Genomic DNA, 14,102 nt, shown 5'->3' with positions numbered 1-14,102 from the left:
GCGCTGTTCGGGCTGCCGCCCTCCCGGCAGAGAACGTCGGGCTGCCGGACGGCACAGGCACGGGGGGAAGCCCCACGACGTTCTCGACACGCTGCCGCTTCTCCCCTCTCGAATGCCGCCAAAGAGCTGCCGAGCAGAACGAATCCGTGTCAGCCCTCCGCCACGGCGGGTCCATTTAGACGGAGAAGTCGTTGAAAAGCGTTCCGTTGCCGAGCGCTAAACACGCAACGCTCAACGCGTCCAGCCATCTCGCATTTTCCTAGCCCCATCCACCCCCCCCCCCCCCCCCCCATTGAAACCATGGCGGCTTCGGCACCGAACTCGGTCTCGCGCGTCCACGTCGTGCTGGCGCTGGCGGCGGCGGCGGCGCTGCGGGCGGCGGTGCTGCGCGCCGAGGAGTGCCCGCGCGCCTGCGCCTGCGAGCCGCGGCCCTGGTTCACGCCGCGCTCCTCGTGCCGCGAGGCGCTGACGGTCGACTGCAACGACGCGCGCCTCCTGCGCGCTCCCCGCGGCCTCCCCGCGGCGACCCAGGTCCTGCTGCTGCAGAGCAACGGGCTCGCGTCGCTGGGCGCCGAGCTGCGCCCGCTGCTCGACCTCAGCGAGCTCGACCTCTCGCAGAACGAGCTGGGCAGCGTGCGCGACGCGGGCCTCGCCAACCACAGCCGCCTGGTGTCGCTCCACCTCGAGGAGAACGCCCTGACGGAGCTGGCGGACGGCTGCCTGCGCGAGCTCGCCGGCCTGCAGGAGCTCTACGTCAACCACAACCGCATCGGCAGCGTAGCGCCCGGCGCGTTCGCCGGCCTCGCCAATCTCATGCGCCTCCACCTCAATGCCAACGAGCTGCGCAGCGTCGACAGCAGGTGGTTCGAGGCGACGCCCAACCTGGAGATACTGATGATTGGGGAAAACCCGGTCGCCGGCCTCAGCGACATGAACTTCATGCCCCTGTCGAGGCTGCTGAGCCTCGTTCTGGCCGGCATGGGGCTGCGGTCGATACCCGAGAACGCACTGATGGGCCTCGACAACCTGGAGAGCTTGTCCTTTTATAACAACAGCCTGGCCTGGGTGCCCAGCCGGGCGCTGCAGAAGGTTCCCAACCTCAAATTCCTGGACCTCAACAAGAACCCGATCCAGGTGATCCGCGCGGGCGACTTCAGGGACATGTCGCACATAAAGGAGCTGTGCATCAACAGCATGCTGGAGCTCGTGTCCATCGACGGCGGCGCTTTCGAGAACCTGCCGGAGCTCGCGCGGCTGGAGGTGACCAACAACCCGCGGCTGTCGTTCGTCCACCCGGAGGCGTTCGGCGTGCTGCCCGCCCTCGAGACGCTCATGCTCAACGACAACGGGCTGAGCGCGCTGCACCGGCGCGCGCTCGAGCGGCTGCGTGGCCTGCGCGAGGTGGGCCTGCACGGCAACCCGCTGCGCTGTGACTGCATCACGCGCTGGATGAGCGGCGAGCGACCCCCCCCGGCGCGCTTCGTCGAGCCGTGGGGGATGCGCTGCGCCTCGCCCGCCGAGCACGCGGGGCGCCGCGTGCGCGACGTCGGCCCCACCGAGTTCGCCGACAGCTGCCTGCCGGCCATCCCCGGCGGCGTCCTCCCCGCCGACGTCCTCGTGGGCGCCGGCTCCGCCGTGGCGCTCCACTGCCGCGCGCTCGCGGAGCCCGAGGCGTCGGTCTACTGGGTGACACCGGGCGGCGAGCGAGTGGCGAGGGAGGACGACGAGGACGGCGGGGGCGGCGGCGGCGGGGGCGGCGGCGCGTGGAGGCGCTACCGGCTCTCCGACGAGGGCACCCTCGAGATCCTGGACGCGCGCTTCGAGGAGGCCGGGCTCTACACGTGCGTGGCGCGCAATTCCGAGGGCCTCGACACCAAGGCCGTCATGGTGAAGGTGGACGGCTCGCGCCCCGCCCAGGCGAGTGGCGGCGCGGACTTGACGCTGGACGTGACGGCGGTGGGGTCGCGCTCGGCCCGGCTGACGTGGAGGGCGGGCCACGGCGTCGCGGGGTCGTCCTGCGACCTCCGCTGGTGGTCAGCGCCGCCGCCGCCGTCGCCACCTCAGCCGGATTCCTCCGCGAGGCCGGAAGGACCCCGCGTGTCGTTCTCCGCGCGGGTCCCCGTCGGCGTTCGCGAGTACAACCTCACGCACCTGTGGCCCTCCACGGCGTACGAGGCGTGCCTGTCCGCGCTGGGCGCTCACCGGCAAACGCTACGTCGCTGCGTGAACCTGACGACGGCGCCGGCCGAGGTTCCGGCGGCCAAAGCGCCCGCTCCGGTCAAGCGGCACCGGGCGCTCGCCCTCGCCGTGGGCGGCGCGCTGGCGTCCATGTGCCTGCTGGGCCTGTTGACGTGCGGCGCTCTGAAGGTGAGGAAGACGCACGCCGAGAGGCGCATGGACGTGAAGGCGTGGCCCAGCGTTCACCGCCGCCTGAGAGCGCCGAGGCCGACCCCGCTCTGGGACACGCGGCTGCCCCTCATGGACGCCGAAAGCGGCGACGGGGAGAGCGAGAGGCGGCGTTCGCGCGAGGACGCCGCCGTCGCTGTGGACACGTCGAGGAGCCACAGCTGGCTGCAGCGCAGCTGAAATAGCGGCCCACGCGCGATGCAAGGGAGCCGCGAAGCACAGTCAGACGAGAGGTCGCGCTCACTTAGATTTGCGTAAAGTCGCCGTCGTGGAGAGAATGACAGGACGCTAATTCGCGGACGACTTTCAAGGGCTGCTGAAAGTGAGAGCTGTTTTGTCTCCCCCTCCACGCCACCCCGCGTGCTTTTGAAGTGGCCGTGGATCGGAACCATCGATGGTTTTGTTGTTGTTGTTGCTATTGTTGTCTGGATTAACGACTTTAATCCATCCACGGTGGTCAAACAGGCCGTGCCTGCGCGCTGACTGAGCCAGGAATTCAAAAACAAAACCCCACTATGAGATGAATAATAACAACAACAACAGAAGATTGCACATCATCACAGAGCGCTCCGCTACATACAGAGTGCTTTAAAAATGTTAATACTCATATGGGACTATCGTTTTTCATGGAAAAGAAAGGATAATTCACTGTAACGTGATAACAAATGTATGTTAATAGGTGCAAAAAGTTAAAGAGTCTCCTACTTGTTCACCATCATTGTCAACACATTGCCTGGAATCTTCTCCAGGTGGTCTCCAGAGCCCGGAGGCACATTTCTTGTGGTATCGTTGCAAATGCTCACAAGCGTTTAAACCATTTTTTTATGCACCCTGTAGAGAGAGAGAGAGACAGACGCGATAGCTGGCGAGGCATACACTCTCTCTCTCACGAGAGCCCCCCCCCCCACCGTTACCAAATCGGGCTCCCCTTACAAGGAGCACCGCGGCGTTCCCACCACCGACTCCTCGTCACGACGCAGAGCTGCAGTGTCCATCGTCTGAAGAAAAGAAAAAAACCATTCCGATCGCTGAGACGCTCACACGCACCTGGGATTAATGACCCACCCCAGAGCAGGTAGGTCTCGATTTAAAGCTTTCGTGACTGCAGGGATTCATCTTATTGGTTCTTTCGGTAAAGTCACGTAGAATGGAAATAATAAAATAATACAATAAAACATGATAAAATAATTCTCACGACGTTCTCACGACGTTTCGGCCACAACGCAAGCAGCCGTCCTCAGGCGGAGAACAGGTCTGTCGAGAAGACAGACTCTGTCTTCTCGACAGACCTGTTCTCCACCTGAAAAGACAGACTCTGTCTTCTCGACAGACCTGTTCTCCACCTGAGGACGGCTGCTTGCGTTGTGGCCGAAACGTCGTGAGAATTATTTTATTATGTTATATTTGTATCATTTTGTTATTTCCATTCTACGTGACTTTACCGAAAGAACCAAGAAGATGAGCAGGTAGGTCATTGACCGTCCCGTTGCAGGCCCCCGTGCCGGTTGTTTATTGTTCGTGTGAATGCCTTTTGTATAGGAAATTATAATACAAAATAAAATACCAAAAAAAAATCAGCAATGATTTTTTTTATGGCCGCGATGGGGAAAAGGAATAACAACAACAAGCAACTTGATATTCATGACAGCAGGCCTTCTTCAGAATATACAGGGTTGTCTAAAGAGGTGCCATCCATTCGTAAATAATTATAATCGGCAGTTCGAACTGGAGATCGAGTATAATAATTATCATCCTCTGTCAATCCACTGCTGGATGAAGGCCTCCCCATGCTGTGTCAGTCTTGGGGGGCGAGGGGCCCTCTTTAGCGCCGACTTCACCACGATGATTAGGAGCTAGGACCAGTTCTGGATATTCGATGGCACTCATGTCGCAGGGTTCATGGCACTTTTCGTCCAGTGCAGTTTGCAACCAGTGCACGAACTACACTGCAATGTTGCCATCGCATCCCCCCATTATTACTACACTTTTTTTTTTTACTCAAATGCTCGATTGATATTCAACAGCACGTAACAGGATTATTCAAAATAATAATCAGACCCGAGATTAAAACGATTGAGTACTTTCAGTGTACACGCGCAGGGCCACCACTCAGTCTGCAGTAGTTTCACAGCGAGGGCGCTGCTCCTGCCGTGCGTCAGCTCAATGAAGTACATTTGCGGTGTCACTTCTCTAATTTGGCAAAAGCATCTCGTGACGCGGGCACACACCAAAAGAAAAAACCGCACCTATTTCGAATGGGATTGTTTCACGTGCAAGGTGAGGCAGACAAACCCGCGTATTTACATGGCCCATGCACCCGGCAGTATTAATCAGGGTGGCCTGCTGGATTCGAATCCACGAACGGGCGCGGCAAACCGTGAACGCCGCGTCACCGCCCGCCACAAAACGATGACGGCGATCACACGCAGTGGCACGATCTCAAACCATCTCCATTCGACGTGCATCACCGAGGTGATCGCGTGGAGGTTTAGAGTGGCCAGGGGTTGGCAACCTGCGGCTCTGGAAGCGCATGCGGCTCTTCGGCTGCCCCCTTGCGCGCAACCTGACCTTATTTGACTCTTTACATAAAATAAATATGGTAAAGGCGGTCCCGGCTTTTACGACGCTACGACGCGTTGCTGAAGCACCATTCGTAAACCGGACCGTCTTTTCTCATAGACGCAATGTTACCGTGTTGGTGACAACGAAATGTACAGTCAAACTGCATTGTTAAAGAATAACTGAGGGGGGTGGGATGGAATAGACGCTGTTGATTCCATAACCTATCTTGTTTATTTAAGTCAGAATGTGTGTTGTCATCTGCTGCATACCTTGTGTGTCTGTGTGCGAGTCCAAGTCGCTCTGCGTGTGATGCGTCAAAGACAAACAAAAAGATGGCTCTTCTTATTTTAAAGGTTGCCAACCCCTGGTTTAGACAAATGAAACTCGTTCTATATAAAAAAAAAAAAATCTTCACACCACCAAAAACGTGTGTGTCTGAGTGGGTGTTGCGTGAGTGGAGTTGAGTGGACTTGCCGATGACTGGTACCAGCGGTGTCATGATCGGCCTCTGGAGGAGGCTCGTGAAGGACGCTACTAGGCAGTTAGACGCAGTCGCCCTCCAGCAACAACGGAGGGCAGAGGAGCGACGCTCACAGAAACGAGCGGAGTGCCTTTGGGGGGGGACTTAAAGGCAGGGAGTAAGCACGGTGGGGGAGCACGGTTTATGAATGTGCCACTCATCTCAGTCAGTCAACCCATGGCACCTGGGTCTGTCCCGTGACCTCCTGTCAGCGGGCCTTCTGACACTTCACGTGGCTTCAAAGTGTACCTGGCCTGGCACCGTGGTCACGGCACCGCCTCCGCTTCGTGCTGAAGGGCGGTTGTTGTTTCCGCGTGTGTACTCGCTAACAGCAATTGCCCCAACAGTCTGGTGAGGCTATCGGGAGGGATCTTGTATGTGTGTATAATTGAATTGTCTTCGCTCAAACTGCCGCGGAATTATGAATATTTAATAGTGGATGACGACGATACCTTTGTAGACAGCCCTGTGCATTACAGGCAGCGTATATAATTGATGAAGCAGAAATTATTGACTTTGAGATACATGTGCTGTATATATATGTATGTACGCACATACCCCGGTAAAACATGGATATGTCGGGCCAAGGTTGTTCCAATGGTTCTAACTGGGTAAATGCAAAAGTGTATCCTCCTGTATTATATATGTACATTTATTTTCTAAGTCGTTTGTTAAAATACAAAAATCTAATATTTTCGACATTGGAATTCTACACAAATGACTCATGTGACAAGCGTTCAAACACAACTTTGACGTTATTATTGCCATGTTCTTATCCTGTACAGATCAATGAGGTTACCACAGTCGACTATGTTTTTCAGTAGGTTGCGTGTGTGTGTGTGTACGTATGTATGCGTGTGTGTGCTGGCCTTCATAGAGATGCTCCCTTACTACACTTGCCCACAACGATTTGTTAAAGCCTATTCGGTGGATCTTTGTCTTTGTGCATATACGAGGAGCGATAGTGTTGTGGTCAGTGCACTGCGTTACGATACCGGCCACCCGAATTCGTACTCACGACGAAAGCCCCCCCCCCCTCCCTTTAGGTTGACTCAGCCTTAAATGAGTACAGCACCTGGTGCGGTGAAAAACAAATCAGTACTCGGGAGACAAAGGCGGCCGGGCGTGGTGTTGCTGGCCACACCACCCCATCGTGCACAGTTTCCGGCCTTCATAGGTGCTACTCGCTCACAGCACTTTGCCCCAACCCTTTGTTGAAGGCTAGACATTGGCTCTTTATCTTTGTATATATATAAAAACAAGAAAATCTAATGAACAATTGTCAAAGGAGTTGAAGAAACAAATTAAATGGCATTGCCACGGCAACGGAGCCGCGTTTGAACGTGAAGGCGCTGTCACAATGCGGTAGCTGATGAGAGTGTGCGCCGGTCACGTGTTTTATTTACACTTCTATGGACTGCATCTGTTGCTGTGAGCCTCATTGAGAGCCTTCCCACGGCACTCACTCTCTCTCTCTCTTTGTATCGTACATTGACTTTCAGCCGTGACATATGTTGACTGCAGGGCATTTGTGTTCCTTTAATAACAACAACAATAATAATAATGGCAAAATAAATCTTGCAACGCGGGATGCACGATGTGTTGCGATTTCCAATTCTTCTCCTCGCCTTACACGACATGCACTCAGCAGTACGCTTGTTATACATCTCGATCACAGCCCCCGGCCTCCTCGTGCTGTGTAAGGAGTGAGCAACATTTATGGATGCTCGCTCTGCCATCGTCAACAGTATCATCATCATCAGCAGCAGCAGCAGCAGCAGTCATGATCTATCCACTGCTGGATGGAGGCCTGCCCAAAGCGGTCGCAAATTTTATCACGATCCTGCCACGCAGCAATCTACCACCTGGAGCCAATTGCCAGACATCAGGAACCCTCGTTCAATTCCTGAGTCGGCTCGCAGCGCGGGGAGCGAAACGTCGGGCATCATTGCGAACAACCCGAGGGCGCATTGGGGACAGCCGACGAGCTCCGAGTCGAAATCAAAGAGCGCGACGGATTCAGGCCGTCGAGTGTCCTCGACTCGAGCGACCCGGAGCGGGAGATGTCCGCTAATGAGTCTGGCGCGTGGCCAGAATGGAGACTCCTCCGAGCCGGTGTCTTCCTGCTCTTCCCGTGGTCGCGCGGGTTTTTTTTCCCCTCCGGTGTTTTTTTGGTTCACCTCCACATTTTTGAAAGAACACGCGTTTAGAGTTATCTGGCTGCTGCGATGCATTTCCACGTGATTATGCCACTTCGTTGGGCTGTCATTCGTGGTCCAGGTGGCTTCTGACAAAGAGCTGCATAGCTCAGTGGGCCTTACTTGGTAAAATTAAAATAAATCGTTTATATCTTCTTGGTTCTTTCGGTAAAGTCATGTAGAAGGGAAATAATAAAATAATACAAATAAAACATAATAAAATACAATTCTCACGACGTTTCGGCCACAACGCAAGGTGAAGAACAGGTCTGTCGGAAAGACAGCGTCTGAATTAACACCACCAAGCTTGGCAGCGTATATTTAAGCTGGGTTAGGGGAGGAAGGGCGCCTTGACAAAGGAATTTGCATATCAACAGAAGAATTTAGCATATTTATGGGAAATGCAGATATGGGATTATTATTTTCCCTTCTACCTGACTTTACCGAAAGAACCAAGAAGATGAATCCCTGCAGTCACGAAAACTTTAAATCGACATTTAAATCGTTTATAGTTTTTTTTTTTTGTTGATAATCTTATAGTTTACCTGAAGGGATATGGCACACAGCTCTGCGATATCTGCCTCGCTGGGCCGTTCTCTGACACGAAGGGTTGTATGCACGTATTTGTACGGGCCGCGCGTTAGGGGGCCGCACTAAAGGTCACCAGGGGTCACCGTGGCCCTCGGGCCTCGCAATGAAGAACGCTGCCTTAGGTCCGTCGGGTCACGAGGAGAGAGGTTTTTTTTTTTTACCAAACTTCCCCACGGCTGTAACAGTTTCTTTGAACGTCACTCGGCACGGATGAAATGCCGTGTTTGTGTTTTTCTTTAGGGGTGGAGGGTAGGTGGTTGTTTTTTTTATTTTGCGATGATTTGTTTGTTGAGCGATGTTTATCGTTCCCAAAAACCAGGAACCCTCGTGGCTGATACGAGCGGCGTTTATCCGAAGCTGCACCGACAGCCGTCTGGAATTCTCCAGCAGCAGCCAGGCACCATCATCCATCCACCTTCAAGCAGCAGCTCACGGCTCGCATCTGTGCAGGCTCTCAGCTGTTCAGGTTATCACTTGTTCAGTATCACCTGTTCAGATTCACATCTGTTCCGGCTGTCACCTGTTCAGGCTGTCACCTGTTCAGATATACGAGGGACTTTTAGCGTTGGCTCTGCGCCTCCGAGTTTTCGATGACACACTGCATCCAATTAAGGGGCCGTCCATAAATGACGTCACGCACCTGGGGGGGGGGGTCAGACATTTGTGACGATGTGTGACGAGGGGGGGCGGGGTTGAGAAATGTGACGTCACATCAAAATGCGCAACTTTAAATAAATATAGACAACACATTCTACTTAATTAAATATACGTTTTAATAAATGTTTTATCCTACAACATCAGAGTGCAGCGCCACATTAAATACGCACTACAATTACAATAGTTTAAAGCGATTTGAAGCATGGTTTTTTTGTGACGTCATATTTGAGGGGGGGTCTGACTTTTTGTGACGCCGTGTGACGATGGGGTGGGGGGGGTCAAAAATCGTCCAAAATCGCGTGACGTCATTTATGGACGGCCCCTGTGTGAAAAACGAGCGCGTTAGAAATGTAGTTTATGACTATTATTGTTGTCTGTTTGTTCAAAGCTGGCCGCAACCAATTCGAGAAGCAGATCTCCCGTACCAGCTGCGTGTCGCAGAGACAACGCTGTTGCTGCTGGTAACGTAACGAGATGGCAAACTTACAGAGCGCAAAAACATCTCTCCGTTCACCTGTGTGCGGCAGCAGATTATAACACGGCGCTTTCGTAGGCATACAAAAACAAATATCCCCCGTGTAGCCTTAACAGACTGTAGGGGCAAGTGCTGTTAGCGAGCACCTATGAAGGCCGGAACGGTACACGAGGGGGTGGGTGGCAAACACCACGCCCGACCGCCTTTGTCTCCCCAGTGGCGATGTTTACACACCGCACCAGATACTCATTTGAGGCTGAGTCGACTACGCACACACACGCACCCACATTACCCTATAATGCACACGCCGCGTCTGTACGCGCGTGTCAGCATGTGTCGGTGTGCGTGGTGCAGTGGGTGGTTAGCGCAACTGCGCTACGAAGCCGGCGATTGGAGTTCGATGCCCTGCCCAAGACCAATGACAAGTGGCGACCAACATCTGGTCATGGGCCTCCCCCTAGGTCGGCTCAGCCTTAAATGAGTATCGGGTGAAGTGTGTAAAACATCAGCACTGCGGAAAACAAAGGCGGCCGGACGTGGTGTTGGCCAACCGCCCCCTCGTGTGCCGTGCCGGCCTTTAAAGTGATCGCTGACAGAGTGTCCCCCGACAGTCTGTTGTAGGCGATGCAGAGGATCGTTGTCTTTGTGCGAGCGGTGTGGTGCGGGGGGGGGGCAGCAGTTGGGACTGCAACACGAATCAAATTACATAAGTTAAAAACAAATTAAAACACACCACGTAAATTCCCCGCGTTTCATCATTTACATCGAGCTTGCAAATTAAGGATATGCAATCTGATAGACGGTTTGACTCATGTATAAGTATGCCATGTCGTTTTGATTATGTGTGTTTGTGGGGGGGGGCAGTTGGCACCGCAATACGAATCGGATGAGATGAGTTGAATTCCCGGCCATGGTTAACATGGGTATCAAGTGGAATCTGAACCTGCTATGGACCTCCCAATAAATCGGCTGAGCCTAAATGCGTATCCCACCCCGGTGCTGTGTGTAAATACATCCGCATGGGGAAGACAAAGGCGGTCGAGAATGGTTCTGAACAACACTCCTTTGTCTACGGTGCCGGCCTCAGTAGCTGCTGTTTAACAAAAATCGTTGATTATGAACAATATTGGTCGCGAAAGCCTACGTGTTAAACTGTTTAACAGCGCTTGCGCCAATAGTCGACAGAGATAACGAGAGTATAGTTTTATTTATCTGGCACAGAAGACTGATAGCGATAATGAGACACACATGAATAACAAAAAACAATTAAAACACACGTAAATCGTCCGCGTTTCATCATTTCCAGCGAGCCTGGAAATTAAGAATATGCAATCTGATGGACGGTTTTACTCATGCATAACTATGCCATGTCGTTTTGATTAAAAAAGAGAAACGCTTAACATCGAAAGTTTCTCCACTGATTTGCAATATAATTCTACAAATAAATAACACGCACGCATACAATTAAACCTTGAGAGAGCAGTCTGTCTTTGCGAAAGTAAGACGCCTTAAAAATTGCTCCCAGGAATGTTAAGACTATCCTGCGAGATCATTAAACAAAAAATATTCCCAGACGCACGCATACATTAACATTTCCGCTCGACACCTTCTGAAGCGGTTTTTCCCCCCCTTTATTTTGCATCGTAACGTGATAATTCCGAAGCGCGTGCGCGTGTCTGGCACGAGCGTGGCGATGGGAGATTGACACCACGATGCCAATTAGAGAGAGAGAGAGGAGAGAGAGAGACATTCGGAAAAGGGGGTTTAGGTGACCTTACAGAGCGCGTTCCTCAAAACCGTTCCCGTGTGCCCACATCACACGTCCTCAACGCTGGGGTTTTTCACCCTGACGATTACAGATCCGGCGACTCATTTGAACGGGAAGAACGCAGCAACGACACCGCCCGTCCGTCGCCACCACCGCCATCAACAAATTATAATTATGTGGTCGCGGTATAAGGGTTGGTGGGAGGGGTGGTCCGGTGACGTGAGTTTGGTTTCAGCCACTACCGGAATCCGTGGGGTAAATACAAATTCTGCAGTGGTTTTACGCCCCAGCCATCGCCCCCCCCCCCCACTTCAGCAACCCACACTTAACCAGCACGGTGAAGTATGGTCAAACGAGCACAAAGACGAGCACAGCATCGCACGCTTTCAGATGCGCTTCTGCGGCCGTCTGGAACGCTCCTCCTTCCGATTTTACGAAGCCCCTGGAGCTATGTAACTTATAAATCATCATCTAGATTGAAAACGTATTTATTGAAGAACTGCTTTTCGTAATTAGTTTGTTGTTCACCGATTAACACGGTTGGCTACGTACGGTGCGAAAGAAGTTCACCATACTCCCCCCGCCGTTCGACTCGCACATCATTGGCAGACTTTCATCTAGCAGTGGATTGACTGCATCATTATAAAGGTCTGTACTTGATCATTGTTGTTATTAAAGCATTACTCTCTTATTTCAAGTGTCGGGTGATATATGTTGCATTGTATCCGTACGATGAAAGCCGTTTTAGTTTAGTTTTCATTCGGGTGGATACGTAACAAAGATGACGCTCCCACCGTATAACCTTGGACATGGTGAGAGGTCTGTACGTGGCCATTGCTGCGGCCAGCACCGTGGCACATTTACCCGGCGGTGTGGAATCTTTACTACTTTTAATTGGGAACAATCTGCCACCTTGCGTAAATGTGCGGATCGCTGGGGGGAAAATGTGTCACCAGTCACCCGTCAACAGCCGGCTACGCACGAACCGTGGGCTCCAGAAACGTTGTCATCGACACGAACGACAACACACCAGACAGAAGAATGATACTGGTAGGAACCTCCTGGTTACACCAGCCCACAGGGGAGTATTGTGTCCGTCCGTCCATCGTGCAGGGAGGGGCTGGGTGGGGAGGGAGGGGCTGGGTGGGGAGGGGAGGGTGGGGCTGGGTGGGGAGCGTGGGGAGGGTGGGGCTGGGCGGGGAGGGTGGGGAGGGGCTGGATGGGGAGGGTGGGACTGGGTGGGGAGGGGATGGTCACCCCGTGGTGCCCTTAGAAAACTCAACGTTTAACCTACTCACGCCGGCTTGTGCCCCGCCCTCACAGTCGGCCATATTTGCGGAATACACCACGCCGCCGTTGACCCTGGCCATTGACCGAGCAACCCAACGTTCCTACCAGCTCCCTCCGCAGGAATGTGTTAACACACCAGACAGCAGAGAGGTCCATAGCATAGCCATCACCAGACTGTTGGGGCCAGTGCTCTTAGCGAACACCCCGTGAAGGCCGGCACGGCCCACGAGGGGCTGGTGGCCAACACCACGCCCGTTCCGCCTTTGTCTCCCTGGTGCCGATGTATACACACCACACCGAATGCTCATTTAAGGATAAGTCGACCTAGGGGAGCCCCAGTGTCGGTTCGTTATTGACGCTGGCCGAGAGCAGCAATGGAACTCGCGTCCCCTGGTTCGTAGCGCCGTGCACTTCACCACGACACGACCGCTCTTCGTATATACGCAAAGACAAAGTTACCCCGTGTAGCCTTTAACGCACTGTTGGGGCAAGCGTTGTTAGCGGGGGATCTATGAAAGCCGGCGCGCACACGCATACATGCAAACACACACAGCATGCATACAAACACACACAGCATACATACAAACACACACAGCATGCATACAAATATCGGTAACTGTGGTAAAGCTTCACTGGGTTCGTAGCGCGGTGCGCCCAACCACTGCAATACCGTTTCCCCTTACAAAGAAGAAAAAAAACCCCACCCACACACACGACACACAAAGGACATTCGAATGACAACACCGTTACAAAACAGGCTCGGAGCAGCTTCAACGAAAGGTAACGGCAAAATAATAGGGAGGCAAACAATATATGAAGAGCCCACACTTCGTTCTGAATGCAACCGTAATAATACAACCGTATTAATACAATCGTAATAATACAACCGTATTAATACAATCGTAATCATATAATCGTAATAATACAACCGTAATAATACAACCGTGATAATACAACCGTAATAATACAACCGTAATAATACAACCGTAATAATACAACCGTAATAATACAACCGTGATAATACAACCGTGATAATACAATCGTAATAATACAACCGTAATAATACAACCGTAATAATACAACCGTGATAATACAATCGTAATAATACAACCGTGATAATACAACCGTAATAATACAACCGTAATAATACAACCGTAATAATACAAGCGTAATAATACAAACGTAATAATACAACCGTAATAATACAATCGTAATAATACAAGCGTAATAATACAATCGTAATAATACAACCGTAATAATACAACCGTAATAATACAAGCGTAATAATACAAACGTAATAATACAACCGTAATAATACAATCGTAATAATACAAGCGTAATAATACAACCGTAATAATACAATCGTAATAATACAATCGTAATAATACAACCGTAATAATACAACCGTAATAATACAATCGTAATAATACAAGCGTAATAATACAATCGTAATAATACAAGCGTAATAATACAAGCGTAATAATACAATCGTAATAATACAAGCGTAATAATACAAGCGTAATAATACAATCGTAATAATACAATCGTAATAATACAACCGTAGTAATACAACCGTAATAATACAATCGTAATAATACAACCGTAATAATATAACCGTGATAATACAACCGTAAT

General features: G+C 52.0%; 1 protein-coding gene across 1 annotated transcript; it reads left to right on the top strand.

Annotated features, from left to right (window-relative positions):
• Nucleotides 1–300: 300 nt before the first annotated feature.
• LOC144729978 (leucine-rich repeat neuronal protein 1-like) lies at nucleotides 301–2,586 on the top strand. The gene has a single exon (XM_078610405.1). The coding sequence runs from the start codon at nucleotides 301–303 to the stop codon at nucleotides 2,584–2,586; it is 2,286 nt and encodes a 761-aa protein (XP_078466531.1).
• The last annotated feature ends 11,516 nt before the right edge of the window (nucleotides 2,587–14,102 follow it).

The sequence above is a fragment of the Lampetra planeri genome, chromosome 34 (genome assembly GCF_965212315.1).
Source record: "Lampetra planeri chromosome 34, kcLamPlan1.2.h2, whole genome shotgun sequence".
Classification (NCBI taxonomy): domain Eukaryota; kingdom Metazoa; phylum Chordata; class Hyperoartia; order Petromyzontiformes; family Petromyzontidae; genus Lampetra; species Lampetra planeri.
This window is presented reverse-complemented; position numbering and strand designations above follow the sequence as displayed.

Coding starts and splice junctions, on each gene's coding strand:
- LOC144729978 (XM_078610405.1), top strand. CDS start 301: ATGGCGGCTTCGGCACCGAACTCGGTCTCGCGCGTCCACGTCGTGCTG.